The following is a 20,646-nucleotide window of genomic DNA, read 5'->3' as shown; positions in this document are numbered from 1 at the left end:
GAACACACCACATCCCAGACAGACTTCCCAGGGAAGTTTTCCACGGAACTGGACACACATATCTAAATGAGTTTTATCCATCCCTTGGCAATAAATGTCCTTTCCATCACCCACCTGTAAACAGTGCATTAAAACACATCTGAAATGCTGTTGGACCATGTGGGGTGTCCGGGAATCCTATTGTACACTTCTAGCTCCACCTAAAGAAGACGATTAAGACCCTGCTCTCTCACAAACATAGTTTAGTTTCCTGCAACTCACATAGATTATGACTACATTTTCCTACTCTTTTTGTAGAAAATAGAGAGATGTAAAGAAAGGGAAAGTGAGGGAGAAATCTGCTGTGGCCATGCTGTCTGCGTCCTGAACGGGAGGAAGGGAGGAAGGTGGTGTTCGTAATTTGGGAAAGATAACAAAACACAGTGAGACTCCTTTCCTCACCTTTCTGCTACTGAAGGGCTATTCTCCAGAGAAGATAAGCAGCCAGCTGGGACGCAGTGGACTGTAAGTGTAGGAATTACAAGGAAGTCTATTTCCAGATTTGAGGCCACTCCCTCCTCCAAGCCCTGGACATGGGAGGATTTGTCCCGGCAGGAAGGGGGAAGGGTCTTTGGGGAGAATGGAAAGCCACAGAGAAAGGACATCCAGACACTGATATTCAGGGTTCCCCATGGAAAGAACCAGCTTGTCACTGGGTCACTCCACAGGGACATCCACCAGTGGACCATTCAACCTGTGCCCTCAGAGCATCTTAGTTAGCTTTTAAGTGCATCACTCTTAAATATGAAAGGACAGGCCAGGATCCACAGAAAATCAAGGAAAGCCTTGTACAGAAAAGGTAGAGACCAAAAATAAATAAATAAATAAATAAACAAACAAACAAACAAACAAACAAACAAACCGGGCCAGGATCCACAGAAAATCAAGGAAAGCCTTGTACAGAAAAGGTAGAGACCAAAAATAAACAAACAAACAAACAAACAAACAAACAAACAAACAAACAAACAAACAAACAAACCGGGGGGGGGAGATCTGGAAGGAAACAGAAAGAAAGCAGGGAATATGTGTGATAATATTATAATTAATTATAATAGTATATTAAAAAGATAATAAGATAAGGATATTATGTTCCTAAGACAATAATAGGATAATATGAAAGAAAAGAAAGGTCAGATACTATGAAGGAACTCTTGATAGTCAAAAAATTCCACAGCAAAGGTTAAAAGGTTCATAGAAGAGATTAAAGATAATACTGATGAAATCTACCAGAAAGAATAAAAAGATAGAGATGAAAAACTGGAGATAGAAGTGTCAAAGAAGGAGGCTGTGCCCAGCATCTGATCCACAGGAGTTCCAGAAAGACAGGGCAGACACACCAGGGGAGAAGATATCAGAGAAGCAATACAAAAGACCCCCCAGAACTGAAAAAGAATACAAGCCTCAGACTACAAGTGCCCATCGAACACACAGCATAATGGATTACAAAGACCCCAAGCAGGGTACACCACCCTGAAATTTTACATCAGGAGGAATACAGAGGAGAACCTAAAAGATCCCAGTGTTGCGAGGAACAGGAGGGGGTGTCACACACAGCGGGTAGGATAGTGGACTTTTCCAGAACAAGACCTTTGATATTCTGAGAGAAGTCTTCATTCCATATTTCTATATCCAGTCAAGCTATTAATCAGATAGGAAGGCAGAACACAGCCTTTTTTCAGACATGCAAGGACCCATTCCTTTTCACATGCACTTTCTCTGAATGCACAGGAAGATGTTCTCAAGTGTAACAATGGAGTAAAGCAAAACCCAGGAAGACTTAGGATCCAGGAAACAGAGGGCCCAACACGGAGCTGGGGTGAAGGAAAGAGCCCAATTAGGGAAGGGGCGTCCTGGGGTGAGAGCTGTGGATGATGCCGCATTCAGAGTGGAGGGGGATGGAGGCTTCCAGGAAAAGCAGCAGTGGCCACAGCCAAAATCAAGCCAAAGAGAGGAACTGACGCGTCACCCAGCGCGTTTGGAAACTGACGTTGGTGTGCATTTGGGAATCTGGAGGAGCTTTTGGAAAAAAAAAGTGAAGGGTTCATAAAAACTAAGCAAGGCACTTATTCCCTTTGGGTAAAACAAATGGTTGCCTAAAAAAAGGAATCGCCACCATAGGACACTACTTGTATTAGTCATAATAAAGTCATGCGGATGACTGAAGCTGTAACCCAGAATTAGGTGGGAACGGGGGAGGGGGAAGGAGCTAGGGAGAAACTGCTTAACGGACACAAAGAATAAGTACGTTTTGTAATGATAAATATGCTAATTATCGTGACTTGATCATCACATATGGTACACGAGTACTGACAGTCAACTCTGTACCCCACAAATACATATAATCAATTATGTTTCAATAGAAAAAATAAAAGAAAATGGGATAAGGGTTAAGTGTGGGGGTAGTATGGCACACCCTAATCCTCACCTATCTTAATAGGAATTCAATAAATCTCAAGTGCACAAATCAAGGACTAATGCCCAGTGCCAATTATTTAGATATATAGAGGTAAATATTAGAGAAAAAATAGCTAAAATTGTTAAAAGCGGCAGGACTTGGTGGGGGATTTGGGCTCTTTTTCATAAAAAGCCTTTTAGAACCACTTGACTTTTAAACTACGTCATACATTACTTTGATAAAAATAAATGTTAATACTTTAAAAAGTGAATAAAATAGGACTTTGAGGAAGCAGGAATAAGGGGCTTATTTTACTCGAACAACTTAGATTCTAATACGTTGTAGGACTCATTCCTCAAGAAACCGGGGCTGGGCTGGGGAGCTGATATTAAACCTGTGCTAAGTACACCAGGTCTGGCACCGCCCTCTGGGCTCCCCAAGGTCTCAGAAGTGCCAGGAGGCAGTGCCAGGGGCACAAAGAAAATCTCAGCCAAGAGAACCAACTTGAATCTGAATCCAACTAGCTAATAATGTGCCTGGCCCAGTGCTATGCACTTTAGATGCTTTATCTTGCTGAATCTTCTGCCTAAGAAGGGTGTGGGTGGGGTCTTGTAATATCTTGTTCCATCAAAGAGGAAATGAAGCTTGGAGACATTGCAGAGGGTGTTCGGCACTGACTGCATTTACTAAGTGGCAGAGGCCCCGTCTGTCTGACGGCACACGCTCAACTCCTAATCACTCTGCTGCAAGGCCTCCCCCTCTCTTCACATATTTACAGTTGTGTAAAACAAGTTACATGACCTGTTCATCCACTTCCAGTTCCTTGCCTTTGAGTAAGTTCCTTAAACTCTCTGAACACCAGCTTCCTCCAGAAAGTGAATGAGCCCTGCTCTGTCCCACTCAGAGGTGAGGAGGCTCAAATGGACAATACATGTGAAAACATTTTATAAATTTTTTTTTTTGTCTTTTTGTGACCGGTAAGGGGAACGCAACCCTTGGCTTGGTGTCACCCACACCACGCTCAGCCAGTGAGCGCACCGGCCACCCCTATATAGGATCCGAACCCGTGGTGGGAGCGCCGCTGCGCTCCCAAGCGCCGCACTCTCCCAAGTATGCCACGGGGCCGGCCCAACATTTTATAAAATTTAAGTGTCAACTTATGCAAATTAAAACATTAGTTTTGATTACTACGGGAGACAGGTGGTCTCACGATGCTATTTGGTCACCTATATAAATGTTCAACATACCATCCCTTGGTCATTTATGGTCATTTGCATGACCAAGGTGAGTACAGATTTTGAGAAGAGACAGCTGGCAGCTCGGGATCTGGAATGACATTCAGGAGGGAGGCTGATGCAGTTGGTGCCTTGACCCTAAATGTGGCTGCCTCCAAATGCATCGTGGCCTCCACTTGGGGACCCTGTTAATATTTAGTTCTGAGGATTTATTCTTTTTATTTTCCATGAATCCCAGAGTCCTGGGTGTGCATGATGTTGAGAGGGCTGTTGCCTTCAGTACCAGCTCAGCACTTGGGATGAGACAGAAATGAAGAATTCCAAGAGAGAAACTGTCTCTTCTCTTTTTACCCAGGTGTCTATACAAGTATAATTTGTATAAAACTTTTTTAAAATTTATTTTTAAAATTGTCACTTTGCAATTTATGGGGTACAACTTGACATTTTGATACATGTATAGGCTGTATAAGGATTAAATCAGGGTAATCGGTGTATCCAGCATCTCATGCATTTATCATTTCTTTATGATGAGACCATTCAAAAGCCTCTGTTCTAGTTATTTTGTAACATACAATATCTTACTTTAACCATCACCAACTCTCCGGTGCAATAGAACACCAGAACTTACTCCTCCTGTCTAATCATAACCTTGCCTCTGTTGATCAACCTCTCCCCGTCCCTCGCCCCCCTCCCCACAGGGCAACTTTTTCCTTACTTGGCTTGGGAATGATTTCATGGATTTAGTGACTTTGCAGCCATTTACTTTATTGGCCAAGTCTGCCACCTGGTGGACAGTGTTCACTTTTTATTTCTGAACTTTTTCTTTTAAAAAACCCGTCAGATACTCTTACAATCTGTGAGGTTTGTAAGGCTGGCATTATTATTTCCACTATTATAATGAGAAAATGGGGGCTTACAGAGAGGAAGGAATTTGTAAGTACCTGGAACAGCAGTTAGAGCCTTTTCCCACCATTCAGCAAAAACCAAAATCACTGTCGTCTGAGTGCTCTGGGTTTGAGCCCAGTTTAAGTCCTGGCTCAGCAACTGCCACCAAGGTGAGGTCTTTCCACAGAACTGCATTTGGTCACCACCAGGCCTTCTGTTATTTTGAACATTTGCCCTTGGTGGAACTGTTCTGTGCAATGAACGTGCTAGATAAAGTACTTCCAGAAGGAAAAGTGACAGCCGATATACCTTTTCAACTCTCGTGTGTGTGTGTGTGTGTGTGTGTGTGTGTGTGTGTGTGTGTGTATTTTAAGGTTCACTAGGTCGTTGAAATCCCCCAAAACTGAATTTAGTTAAATTCAAAAATACAGGCAGCAGATCTCCTTGGACTCCTTCAAATACATCCATCGACCACTTCATGAATAGGTGTCCTTGGCTTTGAAGTTCCCTGTGGGCTGCTTGGGCATTCTCTGCTCCAGGGAGAGTCTGCCCTCCAGGGTGCAGCATGCCCCGAGGCTGAGTTCTGTGATCTGGAGTCAGGAGCCTGCTGTGACCCCGCCTGACTCTGTCATTCATTAGAGATGGGACCTGGGGGCGGGGATCTCTCCTTGGGACATCTTTCTCATTGGGAAACCAGGGATAAAAAGCAGTATTCATCTCAAAAGGTGTGTGAAGTTTCAGTTAGACTATTCACATGAAGCACTCAACACTGAGCCTGCACATTATGTGAGCTTTGTAAGTGTTATGGGTCAAATGTGTTCCCCACAAGCTCATGTATTGGAAACTTGACCTCCATTATAACAGTGTTAACAGGGGGAAATCCAAGTATGATAATAGAAAGGTGGGGCCTTGAAGAATGGGTTGACCCATTCATGGAGTAATAGGCGTGGTTCTGATGGCTTTATAAGGGGGGTGAGTGAGGTTAGCCCTCTCTCGCTCAGCCCATTCTTGCCATGTGACACCCTCTGTAGCCACAGATCACCCCACAAGGAAGGAGGTCCTCACCAGATGTGTTTCCTGGTCTTTGGACTTCCCAGCTGCTGACACTATAAGAAATACATTTCATTTCTTTATAAATTACCCAGCTTTAGGTATTCTGTTATAAGCCACAGAAATAGATGAATACAGTAGGTATTAGCTGTTCTCTGTGATTGCTCTTGAGCAGACCTAGGAACTGTGACAGAGGTTGTATTTATGAGACATAGAGTGCAGGCTGGGGGCAGCCAGGGGAGTGGGTGTTTACTTTACACATGTTCTCCTAGAGTGGTTCTCAAGCTAGGAGGTGTTTCTCAAGCTGGGAGGTGTTCTGCAAGCCCCTCTCCCCACGGAGGAGGTGTGTGCTGGAAAGTATGTGGGTGTTTTGGATTATCCAATGAAAGGAGACACTACAAGCATATGGGGGAATTGGACGCAGTGCAAGGGACTGTCCCACTCAATTAAGAAGTGTCTGTTCAGTAGACATCTCTCTAAAGAAGATATGCAAATGGCCAATAAGCACATGAAAAGATGTTTAACATCACTAGTCATTAGGGAAGTGCAAAAGATATATGAAAAATCCTCAACATCTCTAATCATCAGAGAAATGCAATCAAAATCACAAGGAGATACCACCTCACACCCATTAGGATGGCTATTATTAAGAAAAAACAAGAACAACAACAAAAAACAACTTGGGATTTCGAGCTTCAAATGAGACTTTCAGATTTCAATGGGAAACTGAACAGGAAGAGAAATTTTCTACCTTGTAGATACAGGACTTAGCATTGAGGAAGAAGAGCTCGATGGTAGCGTTATCCTTCAGGTACGAAATGCTCTCTATGTAGAACCTGGAAGAGAAAAGCTGCATGTGAGCCACAGAAACAGCACAAGCTACTTAAGCTGCATGATTTGAGATAAGGACTGGAACTCCTAATCCTAAAAGAACAAAAGAAAAAGGCATCAGCTGTTTTTCTATGACTCCCTTCCAAGTACCCTTGTTTTTCAAGTACATTTACAGAGGGTTAGGATTGTCATACCTGACAGCTCTCACCTTAGCCAAAGAACTGGGCCTGCCACCAACCCATAAGCGCAGACTCCAAACTGACCGTCTACTTTCTTTTTCCTAAACTGCTTTCCAATTTTTCATAATGTTACTTGTTTCCATTACATTGTTTTCTTTGTCCTAATCATTGTTGAGTTGGATTTCTAAAAGATACTTACTTCTGCTTAATCATATAAGGGAGGGGGGTCGCATTTCTCTTCCGGAAGGTGGTGAAGTGTGATTTGATTTCTACACATCCAGGGAGCTGTGGTAAGTGTTCTTAACACTGTGATATTAATGCATATTAAGCCAAACGAGAATTGGATTTCTATCCAGATGGAGCTTATAGATTTTTTTCAAGATGAAACATGCTGACATTATTTAAGTTTACACTAAATGTGCCTTTACACATTGGCCTTGGAGTTTATTAAACTCTTTAATTGGATAATGTACTTGTACTGTCTGAGGATCAAACACACCGAGGGAGTAGGAGTTGAGATGGGGGTGGGGGAAGAGGAAATGAGTGAAATACAGTGTCTTGAAGGGGAAGGAGATTCTTACTGGGTGCGACAACTCTTTGATTGGACTAGGAGGGCATTGGGTACCGGTCTCTTGGAAACTGCGTGTACCAAGATGGGACAGAGGGTGAAGAAGGAGAAATGAGAAAAAACAAGTTCTGTGGTCTTCTAGAACAGTGTTACAATCTGATGACAAGAATCCCAGGGAGGGAGTCTAGCCCCAGCTCTGTCTGACTTAAGGCAAGTCACATAATCTCACTGTGCTTCTGTTTTCTGGACTGCATAAGAAGAAAGGGGGACTAGGCCAGTGGTTCTCCACCTAAGATGTCTACTGATTTTTAAATATTGGAAAATAATTCAAATTAAAACGACGACAACAACAACAGCACTATAAACAACAAGCCTGCATTGTACTTCAAAAAATTCATGGAAAAACAGAATTGAAAAAATAACAGAAATCTTCCCATGAACTTTTTGAAGTGTCTTTGTATAAGGCAAACAAAACATATCCATAGGCTAGGTCCAGCCCAAGCCACCAGTTTGCAGCCTCTTGTCTACGAACTAAATTAAGCAATGTCTTCTATCATTTTTTCAAATGTGTGCAGAGGCTGTTGTGATTAATATAATACAGATTCATTTAAATCTGTGAGTGAATCCGGAGTAACTTCAGATTATAGGAGATGTTCTCAATCAACAGATACTAGTAGTACAATTACCATCATGTCAGGGTCTACAGAATTTTTGGGAATTACAAAATGGGTCCTCATACTTGCAAAGCCTGGGAATGAATGGACTGGTGGACCTCTAGCCACCTCCAAAAGCACCTGCCTCTTGCTTTTGGAGTAAGTGTTTTAGGCCATGGAGGCCTCCACTTTGGGTTTGCAGTGGTTTTAGAGGTTCTGTAAAGTTATGCAACTTTGTTTTCTAGTAATGGAGAACAGAAATAAAGTAGCAAAGTTTACATCTCAAAGCACAGAAATCTTCCCATGAACTTTTTGAAGTGTCTTTGTATAAGGCAAACAAAACATATCCATAGGCTAGGTCCAGCCCAAGCCACCAGTTTGCAGCCTCTTGTCTACGAACTAAATTAAGCAATGTCTTCTATCATTTTTTCAAATGTGTGCAGAGGCTGTTGTGATTAATATAATACAGATTCATTTAAATCTGTGAGTGAATCCGGAGTAACTTCAGATTATAGGAGATGTTCTCAATCAACAGATACTAGTAGTACAATTACCATCATGTCAGGGTCTACAGAATTTTTGGGAATTACAAAATGGGTCCTCATACTTGCAAAGCCTGGGAATGAATGGACTGGTGGACCTCTAGCCACCTCCAAAAGCACCTGCCTCTTGCTTTTGGAGTAAGTGTTTTAGGCCATGGAGGCCTCCACTTTGGGTTTGCAGTGGTTTTAGAGGTTCTGTAAAGTTATGCAACTTTGTTTTCTAGTAATGGAGAACAGAAATAAAGTAGCGAAGTTTACATCTCAAAGCGAAATAAGTTAAATTTGATTTAATTTAAAAAAAAGCTAAATCTATATCCTTTACAAAGGCCTTTGGCAAGGGGTAGTAAGAATAAAAAAATAAGTGGAAGGAAGGAAGGAAGGAAGACAGAGGGATGTGTGTGTGGGGGAGGGAGAAGACAAGGAGAAGAGGGGCGCGGGATGACAGAGGCTTCTTTAAGGCTGAGTAATATTTTATTGCATGTGCATACCATGTTGGATCAGGGCTGCAGGTGTTTAGAGTAATGCCAAGGTGTGACCTATTCTAGATGAATCTTGCTTCTGTGCCTTTGTTCAAAGCTATTCCTCTCACCTCCCAAATAATCCTCCTCCATACACTGACTGCGTCCACCCACTGCAGTCCCTGCTCACCCTCCCCACAGAAGAGTGTCCCTGCTCCCTGACACTCTGCTCATTGGATTGCGCAGGCGCCTGTAATTTTCTGATCACTAGGATGCCTGCCAACTCCTGGAGGGCCAGGAGCGCATCTTACTCAATTTTGTATCCCAAGCATGAACACAGTGCCCGGCACAGACAGGAGCTTGGTAAATATCTGAGAACGAAAGACTTTGATTTCTGACGTTTCCCCTCTGTCTCCATTCACCTTGGTTGAAGTTCCTGCGGAGGCAACTCCGGAGAAAGAAGAAACAAAAATGATGTCCCAGATGTCGTAAAATTCCAGGCGATGGGATTCCATGCAGCCAGTCATTACCCCCAACCCTTTCTCTCACTGTTAACATGGAAAGTTGTTAAAGCTGCTGGGGACCTTGTGTGCTAATCCCGGAATAAGAGCAGAGGCCTCCTGAAGTGGACAGGAACCTTAGTACTTTAATATTAATTTTGAGTCTAAATCGGTAGAGTCTGAAATAACTTAATTTTGAAAGCAATGCCACACCTTTTTATTCCATTTGTGTTAGTTCTTGAGAATTAAGGACTGAAGGCAGTCTGTGACCCCCCACCCCAATTTTCTCCTTGATATTATGCGAGGGTACTTCAAAAAGCTCATGGAAAATGGAATTGAAGGATAATATAAACCTTCCCATGAACTTTTTGGAGGCCCCTCGTATTAAGAAAGCATAACACTTCCCTGTTCTTTTCAACTCTCTAATAATGAAAAACTCAAGTGAGTGGCAAATTCTACATATTTTGTGACAATGTTCATTTCCACCACGTTCTCCGTTGTCTGGCCACACAAGAGGCAGAGAAGGTGCAGGAAAGAACAAGCCTCTTCTGAGATGAAGAAAAAAATCACCTCCTCTTTACAGAAACTGGAAAGCAGTTTCCTATTGACCTTTATCACCCAGACAACAGCCTGAAAAACCTGTGAGTTCCAGGCCTGTCATATGATTGTTCTGTAACCTTGGATATTCAACTCATCCTGAACTTTCCATCCCTGCCAGGAAACTGCTGGAGGAAAACAGACCTCCGACGTCCTTACTCACCAAGCAAGAGGCACGAGGGAGAAAAACCTTCTGGGGAAATGGGGAGTGTTGATGGTTTGGATTCAAAGCCAAGATTTTCTTTTCTTGTTTAAAAATTCTCTTCCTTTTCTGACTTCCAGGAGAGCCTCGTCAAATGTCCCTCCTTCAGCAGTAGGGGGCGGTGTCGCATTTCCTTTACTACCCGTGTGGGCAGGGGCGGGTTCCCTCAAAAACCTGGCTGACAAAGAAGATTCTGGTCTCTGGGCAAACTGGAGAAATGAATGATCTGTCTAGGATTCAGAGGGTAGCATGGACAATTCTAAGTCTGGTTCTGGATTAACCATGTCTTTCTGATACTTTGAAGTCTGGGGACTTGCTGACCCTGGAGGGACTGCCCCTCCCAGGAGTAGCCAGTTCCTAGAGATAGTACTCAACAGTGAGCATGACTTTCTTATGCAACCAGCCAATCCTACACCTCCCACCACCTCAGCTGCTCCTTCCCTGCCATCATCACCCAGGGACTCACACACACAGACAACGAGGGGCAGCCCCTATGCCCCAGAGCCTGCCGAAATTATTCAAACTAGCCAATCCCACAGCCTGCTTTCCCTGCAGACACCACAATAAAGGCTCTTGCCCACATCCTTCCTCCCTCCTGCTGCCTCCTGATCGACCTGATACACTCCTGGGTGGCCCTGGGTGGCCTTGCGTGGTGTGGCATGCCCCCTCCTCTTGGGAACTATGAGAATAATGAACTATCTATTCAATGGCAGGCCTCCCCTGATCGGCCGGTCTCCCACATCTGAATAATAATAACACCTATATTTTAAAACAGATTTTTTTGCACATTTAGCAGGACTGAATCTCAGGGCTTCTTTTGGAGTTGAAAGCAGCAACACTGTAGACCAAGAGCAAACCCAGCTAAGAGGGTTCTTTGAGCCCCAATGGCAATGTCACTTTCCAGCTAGCTCAGGGGGTCCTGACCTGAGAACATCCTGTCAGACAGTCTGGAGTAGGAATAAGTATGTGTTCTGTGTTTATGTGTTTGCTCTGAAGCCTCGGGGAGTCTCGTCCCCTTCTTTAGTTTGTGGCAGCCTCTGACTGTCACAGATGGAACACCGCCCAGTCAGATGGCGAGGGCCGGCCAGGTGACATCAGCCACGTCTCCTCCTCCATCCCTCTTGCTCTTCCCTCTCACATCCACCACCCCTTGGCACTTGGGAATCACTGAGTATTTACAGCAAGTGTTAATTAAATGGACCAGTGATTTCATTTTGCAATGAACATAATGTCACATTTGGAATGCTGACTTCTGGTAGCAAAAAAGAGCCATAATAATGAGGACAATCAGCTGTGAGTTTCTGCGGCCAAATATCTCCCAGGTTTAGAATTTTAACAGCTCTGCAGTCTTAACTGGGACACCCAGCTGAAACAGAGCAAGTTCTGGTTAGCAGGCACCTCAGTGTAGATCCACAACACCATTGCTACGTGAAGTAGAAACAGCTGTCTCTCTCAGCCAAGGGAGACATCGACACAAGGACCACGGACTCGGCTGTAAAAGCCTCTCCAGATAAAGCTTCTGGCATCTCCTCTCTTTCTTGTCTTCTAGTTTATTCTCACTTCAGTTTATTGTTTGTGAAACTCAGAGTTTGAGGAGACAAATCTGATCTCTGTTTTCCTACAAACAGTATAGATGATCAGAGTTACAATGACACTTGGTTGAAAAAAACACAATTAAAGGAAGTCTAGACATGTAGGAATCGTTCTAAGCACAAACTTGTGTCAGTAAAAAAGACACACAGACTTCCTTGGTGTGTAGGCTTATTTTCCTTATATTTTTTCTTGACCTACTTCTTAAGCTTGCCTGGTCAGAGAGTCATTGTTCTCAAATTCTGGGAACTTGCCTTATAGCACTAAACAATGGTTTGTAGTTGAAGATGGTCTTGGTTTCCTTGGTGTGTAGGCTTATTTTCCTTATATTTTTTCTTGACCTACTTCTTAAGCTTGCCTGGTCAGAGAGTCATTGTTCTCAAATTCTGGGAACTTGCCTTATAGCACTAAACAATGGTTTGTAGTTGAAGATGGTCTTGGTCCTCTATCGAGCACTGGCTGCTTATAAAGTGTGTGTGCGTGTGTGTGCGTGTGCGTGTGTGCGTGCGTGTGCGTGTGCGTTCCTCTATCGAGCACTGGCTGCTTATAAAGTGTGTGTGCGTGTGTGTGCGTGTGCGTGTGTGTGTGCGTGTGCATGTGTGTGCGTGTGTGCGTGTGTGTGCGTGCGTGTGTGCGTGTGCGTGTGTGTGCGTGTGTGTGCGTGCGTGTGTGCGTGTGCGTGTGTGTGCGTGTGTGTGTGTGAAGGGCTAGAGGTGTGGAGAGAGAAGAGGCTGGACAGGTAAGCAGAAGTCAGATCATAAAGAACATACTAAGGACAGCCTTTTCTTCCCCTCTGAGGATAATGGGATGCCAGAAGAAATTATGAACAAGGATCAGATGAGAATTCTGGAAAGATGTTCAGTGTCAGGATATAGCGCAGACTGGAAGGGATCAAGACCAGAAGCAGATATGAGCAAGGATATTTCAAGTCCAGGAGAGGTCATCACAGCCAAGCACAGAGAGGAAGGGCTGGATATAAGAGCTATTGAAAGTGCAGAAATAATAGGAAATAGTTACTGAGGGAACAGAAGGGAGCAGGTTGGGAGATAGAAGTTGAAGTTAAAATTGACTTACAAGTTTCTGGCTTGGAGGGCTAGATAGGTGGTGGTGCCAATCACAGAGATAAGGAGGTGCCACCAAAAGAGGAGCCCACTGGGGGCAGAAAGATGCTGTCATCTGATTCAGGCTGCTCCTGTGTGCATATGACTAGAGTGTAAATGGCCCAGAAGTCAGGAGCAAGGTCAGGACAGGGGCAGGGGACAGAGGGTCTCCAGTGAAGAGACAGTACTGGCAGCCACAGACGAGGTGAATTTGCACACTGGGAGGCCAAGGGAGAGAACAAGCAAGACAGGACCTCGTGGATGCCAATGCTCATGGGTGAGCCAAGCAGGGGAACCTATAGCAGAGGTAGGGACAGAGGAGGTGGGCCAGCACGGCACAGTGCCATGAAGGCCAGAGCCACAGGAGGCCACCTCAGAGAAGGGCAGCGAAGCATCAGTGGAATTGGGGGCTAGAGACCTCCAGCGACCATGGGGTATGATGGGACCAGAGCTGATGGCCACAAACTGAGGAACAAGCGAGATGCGGGGAAGGGGGACAGCAAGAATAGACCCGTCATTCTGAGCCTTTGCTGTGAACAGAGCGGGTGGATGCACACCACGGGGACGGGGGTGGGTGGGTACTTCCTTTGGTTAGGGTGGGAGAGACGTGGTCAGGAAGGGGAGGAATCTTTGGAGGAGAAGAAGCTTAAGACTGAGAAAAAGAGGAAAGATTTGAGGGAGCAAGTTCTCGAGGTGCTGGAAGGGGCTGGAATTGGAGTCCATGTGGGTCTGTTTGCATTGGATGATGGCATGAGGGTCACTCCTCTGAGATATGTGTGGTGTGCGTGTGTGTGTGCAGTGGTGGGTGATGGGCCACCAAGATGTGGGCAGATACAATTAGGCATGTGGGTAAGGAACGAGGATGTTGATGGAGCCTACTCATGCTGGCTTCTGTCCTCTCTGCAAAACCGCAAGCAATGCCATCTTCTTGGAGCGAAGGGGTTGAGTGTTTGGTTTAAAGTCTGCACCAGGAGGTAAAGCCATTGTGGGGAAACAGACTCTGCACAGGCCACACCCGACAGAACTGGCTAGAAATCAATCACAGTCAATCATTCACCAACCTGCAGGTGTATGAAAGCTTTTTTAAAATTTCTTTTCCCTGACCATACTCAGCAGCTCAGGGGTTAAGAATAAAAGGTGGGTGTGGCGGACTGATCCATCCCCAGGGAGTTGTGTGTGTGCATGTGTGTGTGTGTACATGCATGTGTGTTTGTCTGAAAATTTCTTTTCCCTGACCATACTCAGCAGCTCAGGGGTTAAGAATAAAAGGTGGGTGTGGTGGACTGATCCATCCCCAGGGAGTTGTGTGTGTGCATGTGTGCGTGTGTACATGCATATGTGTTTGTCTGTCTGTGTGTGTGTGTGTATGAGACTGAGCTGCAAAGGTAGGTGAGGCCCAGGGTAAGAGAGCGGTTGGAGGGTGCACAATTGGGTTTGGACTGCATTGGTAAAGAAATACGACAGGCAGGGCTGATAGGTTCTTGGTGGCTGGGGAAATGGACATGAGTTTGCATGAGGGTGGGGTTTGTCTATTTGGCTCACCACTCTGCCCTCAGCTCCTAGAACAGTGTCGAGACCATAGCAAATGCTCAGTGAGCATCTGTGGACCCATGCACGAATGCATCGAGCGGTGCACGAGCAGCGCTGCAGTCAGCTGCAGCACTCTACAGCTGGGGTGACAATGGCGCACTTTGGCTCCTGAGGGCCAGCAGTGACTCAGCCCAGGGTGATGACAGGATGCAAGTGGACTGTGGAGTTTTCTTTATAGCAGAGGAAAGAGTGCAGGTTGACGCAGAACACCTTTCTGCTGGTGACAGCTGTGTTTGGAAAATGGGAAGATTTTCTCAAGTGGGACTAGCTCCTGGAAACTCCTGCTTTACCGTGTAAGACAGCCCTTCCTCACCCAGTGTGGAGTTTCCAACAGATCCTCTGTATCCTGTGGGGGGCGCTCTGCCCATGGAGATCTGGGTTGGGTAGTGCTGGACCAGGGCTCTCCACAGTGCCCCTGTTACCTGGTGCAGGGGTGCACCTGTTCCTAACACCATCTTTACAGATGGATGCTGGTTCTGTAGATGCAGTCATGGGTGGGACACAAAGTGGCCCCGGGGTGTCACTTTACTGTGGCTGTCTCTGTCCCTGCCTGCACAGGGAGCAACAGCATCTCTGCCGAGCAGTTAGGGTGTCACTTTTCAATTGTCTTGTAGGGGGAAGGGCATGAGGTTTGGAGTCAGACCCAACAGACCCCATACCTTATTAGACATGCTTTAAGGGTTGTTGTGAAGATTAACAATCACACTTAATAATGGATAGGTGCTTAATAATGAGTAGTTTTCTCCAAACTTTTTCCTTTTTAGGTAACCACTAAGATCCTGAAGCCACCTATGATCATTCCTGGTGATTGGACTGCTGAGGAGTTGGAGGGACCAGGTCCCTCTCAGGCTAAATAGCTGGTCACTGAAGGCGGGTTGTCAGCCATCCACCCTGACATTCTGAAAATGTCTTGCAGCAAGATCCCAGCTTCAGACCCTCTGCTGAGCAAATGCATGTGAGAGGAGACTCACTGTGGCTTAGGAGAGGAGCTGAATTCTATGAATTCAACTTCATGTTATCTAATACATTTGGCTCTTATTTTTTTTCTAATCTGTTGAATGGAGGCAATAATTCAGCCCATACTCTTACAGATGTTTTGAATATGCATTACAGCAAAAGGGTATATAAATGTTAAATAACAGCCCAAACTCAGATACTCAGGGACACAGTGTTAATAGGTCCACTCTGTGAGTTCCTAAAACTTGGCTTAAGGCAGATCATCTTTTTCATGGTCCTCTTTCATTAGGTGGTTTCATTCTGCTTTGCCATGAAGGCTAAGTGTATCTGTGTTATATGGATTGAATACATAGATGTTTCCACTAAAGGAGAAGGCTATGAGGGCACGAGGGTCAGACTGTGTCAAGATACGCACGTGTGATGGCTGATTCTCGAGGCTGGCAGAGCCCAGCTGAGCTTTTGTTTAGAAAGGTCAGTGTGCACACCCAGGGAAAGCACCCAGCTGGACAGAGCTCTTTCATGCACTAAAGAATATTTCAAGTTCGTGGTCTTTGATGAAGATAATTTATCTGGCCACTTCTTTGGAGAAAATTGCCTGAGGGCATCGTTAGAAAGCCACCAAGTTAAGTAGAGAATTCTTCCCAGGCTGCAAATCAAGGTAAAAATGTAGAATTCACCTATGTGGAGAATCTGCCTCCTCTCTTGGAGAAAACAGACAATTGGTGTTTTGTTATGGTGCTTCTTGGCTAGCTGAAAAGTGGGAACTCAGGATAGTGAGGGTGGCGGGATCCTCTGTGGCTAGTAACCAAGGTGACACCGACCCAGGCGGGCTGCTGCCATAGTCCAAGTGACAGTAAATGAGAGTCTGAGTTCAAGTAAGAAAGGGGACAGGACAGCACAGAGAGAGATTCTGGAAATAGCAGCAGAGAATTAACGCACATAAAAATTCAAGGAAGAGGAAAGAGGGAAAGACTTTAAGACAAATAGCCCATAAGATTGAATGGATAATGATGTCACAGATTTGATGGGACCTTAGAAGATTTGGGGAGAAGGGAGGAGGAGTGGGAAGATAATGAATTTGCCTTTGTACTTGCTAAGTTTGAAGTACTCAGGTGGGGCTGTCCAGGAGGCAACTAGAAATAGAAAACCTGACACCCTCCAGAAAGACCAGCTTTCCCAGGAGCTGGAGTAGGAGACGCAGTATTCTGCTAGGTGGCATGTATAAAGAAATGGAGGAGAGTGACTGTCCCTAAATGTGGATTTGGAGATATTTTTCTAATGAGTGTTCTGTGAAGTTCCTGCTGCAGTCAACTAGAAAAACGGGTGGCTGATGGCAGAAATGTCATTTTTGGCTATGAATGAGAAGTGGCCATAATATTTGAGTCTTTGGCCAACCCATTTCCCAATTCTCTCTATTGATATCACCTGTTATACCTCTGCAGTTCTCTGTTACCTGGTTTTGTGCACAGAACACAGCTGGAGTGATTTAGAATGATCTGCATGTTCTCAGATATGAGAATCTTCAATTGAGGACCATCAATCTCAGGGTACCCCGAGCTTTCCTACAAGTGCTTGGTTCCCCAAACCTACAAATAGCTCCTAACAGACACTTGGATAAAGCAAGTAATATGCAACCACATCCAATATGGTTGGTATGTTCTTCTTAGTTAATGTTGGCAAAAAAAAAAAAAAAGCCCCAGGAAGAGGGGAGAGCCTGGTATCTGGTAAGTGGACTTATCAACACCTCTGATTATAGGTTAATGAACTGCTTCAATTCAACTTGAGTCTTGACGGATGCCACCTGCCCCTCCCGGTGGAATTGTTACTCTTCGCTTTATATGGTTACTTTTCCATTAACTGAGAGACTGTAGACACCATTAGAGAGAATATGATATTGAAATCATTCCTATCAGTAATGGAAATAGCTAAGATTAGCTCTGATACGTTCACAGCTGTTAAACAAATCAAAAAGGCATTAAATGCAAGTTTAAATTTACTCTGCCAGCTGAGGTAAAGACACATACTCCAGCCTGTTAAATGCACCCTTTAACTCTTATTTGAGGCTCTTCTAATGCTTTTTGTGGTATCAGGATGTCTACTGTGGAAACTACATACCTGACTGTGCTCTTCAGAAGAACTGAATTGCAAATCGTTTGTATCCTGCTCCTGAATTTCTGCTGGCATATCTTATAAGAACAGGGTGTAAGTATTGGGTGGAAGTGCTAGTGTCACGGAAAGATTTGAGGCATCAGACTTCATGCCTCTGCATGTGTTGCAATCAAGTATCTGAAGAAAGAGCCTGGTGTTCTCAGACTGGGTGCTCAGGGAGCTGCTGGATCTGGGGGCTGAGATTCCAATTTTGCTGCTGATTTGAACTTTGCCCCTGAACCCCTGACTTGCCCTGCTCTGGCTTCCAATAACCTTTTGCAAATAGAAGTGGTAAGTCCTGTGGACTTCACAAGACTATTGCAAATGTTAACTATTAGAAGCACTATATCACAAATAGAGTTCCCTTTACAATCACAAAAATATAATTCTTATAACAGGTTAATAAACAGAAAATACCCATTGTTTCTGATATTTTGTTATGCCTTATCTTCCCTTGCCAGGAAATACATTGACTTGTGGTTTGCTGCTGGGTTTCAACTACTATTTGGGATAAAATACATGAGTTTCAAGAGGTGCAATGGGCATTGTGATGGAAGAAAAGAAAACAGAGGCTTTAGTTATGGAGCTTCAAATTGCCACCAAAAAAAGAATCCCAGGGCACGTGCTATGGTAAGAGACTCAATTTAGTTTGACATATATGACCCCCTCCCCCCAAAAAAACAAAATAAAAAGTTTTAGTCTTCATTCCACATAAGCACCCTAGTGCAAGAGCACAAACATGTGTGTCCATGCACACACACCGACACACCTTCCACACTCATGCCCGTGTTTCCATCTGCTAGGAATGCAGCTGTACTATGACCTTTATCACTGGCAATGAACCAAGACAAACTTGATCTCCCTTTCCTTTGAATCACTCTTACCCTTCCAGACTTTTCTGACAAAGAAAACAAACAAAAAAAGCCCAAGTGTGGACAGCAGGTGTACGTACCTGACACAAAAGTATAAAACCACTGGTCCTGACTTTTTAGGGAAGTCATGTTCCAATACTCTTCGATCTAGTTGAAGCCAGTTTAAGTGTCCCCTGAGGAAAATAGAGACAAATTGGTTAGGGCTTTGGATTTTGCAGAAGTTTCTTGGGAAGAAGGTGTATGTGGAGTAGAACGTGCTGGATTGCAGATAAATGTGAATCTTTGCCTCACTGTTTGCTTTTCAACCTCTGAAGAAACCAAAGGAGACATCTGGGAAACAGTGCTACAGCGGAGGTACTGCGTCATGTGATGGGGGAGACCGGGAATCAGAAAGTCAAGGCTTTGAGACCTGCTCTGTTTTCTAGACTGTGCTGGAATGACAGTGTACTTGTAACTCTCCTTCCTGTCCCGGATTCCCCTTCCACCACACTCCTCCCACTGCCTTTTCTCCTGACCGACTCAAAACACACTTCAGAAACATGTTAGCAATCTTCCCAAGGTCTTGCTGGAAGCAGATGGGGTGAAAAGTGAAGCATAGACAGTTTCTTAAAAAATTGAACTTATACCAACCATGTGCCCTGGGCATTCTATTCCTACATATTTACCCAAGAAAAATGAAAGCACATGTCCACACAAAGAATTTTACACAAATGCCCATAGACACTTAATGGCCACTTCATAGACACTGTGCATGAACAGACACTTCACAGACACTGGAACAGCCCCAAACTTGCAATAACCCAAATGTTTATCAACAGGGGGATGAATAGACAAATGGTGATGTATTCACACCATGGAATACTACGCAGCCAGTAAAGAAAATGTACTATTGATGTGCAGCTAGTAAAGAGAATGTACTACTGATGTACATAGCAACGTGGAAGAATCTCAAGATAATTATGCAGAGTGAAAGAAACCAGACAGAAAAAGGAACAGACGGCAGATCAGTGGCTGCCTGGGGTGGGCGTGGGGAGCATGAAGGAGCATTTGGGAGTGATGGGTGAGTTCACTACCTCGACTGAGGTGATGGTTTCATGGGTGTGGACATATGTCCAAACTTATCATATTGTACACTTTAATATATGTAGTTTGTTACATGTCAATCACACCTCATTAAACCTATTTTAAAAAGTGAACCGCAGAGAAACGTGTTGACACAGAGTTACTTCTGCATTTCTTTCTTCTTTCCCTCCTTTCCTCCCTCCCTCCCTCTCTTTTTTTCTCCCATAAATATTAACTGAACTTCTTCTCTGTAAAAGCATCTGGAGATGCAGAAGTGAGCAAAACAGTATACTCTCATAAGGAGACAGACACTCAACAACTATCTCCACAAGTAATCACGTAGTTACTACGAGCAATAGGCCCATGAATTATGAGAACGCTAAAGGAGTTGAGCTAGTCTGAGGGTCTGAGAAGCACTTCCTGGTGTTTGAGCTGAGATCTGAAAAAAGAGCAGGCATTAGCTTGGCAAAGAGGAAGGGGAACCACTTTCTGGGCACAGGGATCAGCATGTGCAAAGGCCCTGGGGTGGGAAGGAACCAGCATCTTAGCATCATGTGAGTAGGAAGGGATGAGGCTGGAGAGGTCTTTGGAGGCCACGTTGTGGAGGTTGGTCTCTGAAGAGCAAGACAGGGCCACAGAACGACCGGCAGAGGAGTCCACTCTTTTCCCTTTCCCCTCCTCTTACTACTCAAGAGGTTAACTGGGGGACACAGAGTCTCATAATCACTTGACCCAGTACACTTGCATTGAGGAAACCAGACTGACTACACGCCATTTCCTCAGGTGACTGATGCTGGGCGGCTCCAATGTTTACAATGTCTATACATGCGCGAAAGGCTGGCACATATTCTGTGTATAATGAGAAGCGAAATCTGTCTGCATCATTGTATAAAAATGTTTGCTCCTCCAAGCACCTGCTTGCCTCCAACAAAAAAAGAAAACATGCTACAGGCTTCCCCCACTTCTTAAGACTTCATTCCAACTGCACCTTTTGCATAAGAAAAGAAAAATCCCTCTCAATGAAGTGCATGCCTGGGGCTCTAGGGATGACATTTGGATCTGTCTCAGACTAGCATCTACCCAAAGAATTCTGGCCTCTTTTTCCTCCTTCTAAGAACTTCAGGTTGAAAAATTTTTTTCCATTAACTTTACTTTTTTATTACCTTGCTCTGGATACAGGAAGTAAAATGGAC

The 20,646-nt window shown here is 44.5% G+C and overlaps 1 protein-coding gene across 1 annotated transcript in view; it reads right to left on the bottom strand.

Annotated features, from left to right (window-relative positions):
* The window catches only part of FRMD4A (FERM domain containing 4A), a 183,692-nt gene that overhangs the window by 106,205 nt on the left and 56,841 nt on the right, over positions 1–20,646 (bottom strand). Inside the window, exons 3-4 of the mRNA XM_008564083.1 lie at positions 18,472–18,564; positions 6,356–6,440 (exon numbers count right to left, since the gene is read on the bottom strand). Coding sequence (XP_008562305.1) covers positions 6,356–6,440; positions 18,472–18,564 — 178 coding nt within the window. The remainder of the gene's footprint in view (positions 1–6,355; positions 6,441–18,471; positions 18,565–20,646) is intronic.

The sequence above is a fragment of the Galeopterus variegatus genome, unplaced genomic scaffold, assembly GCF_000696425.1.
Source record: "Galeopterus variegatus unplaced genomic scaffold, G_variegatus-3.0.2 Scaffold180, whole genome shotgun sequence".
In the NCBI taxonomy this organism is placed as follows: Eukaryota; Metazoa; Chordata; class Mammalia; order Dermoptera; family Cynocephalidae; genus Galeopterus; species Galeopterus variegatus.
This window is presented reverse-complemented; position numbering and strand designations above follow the sequence as displayed.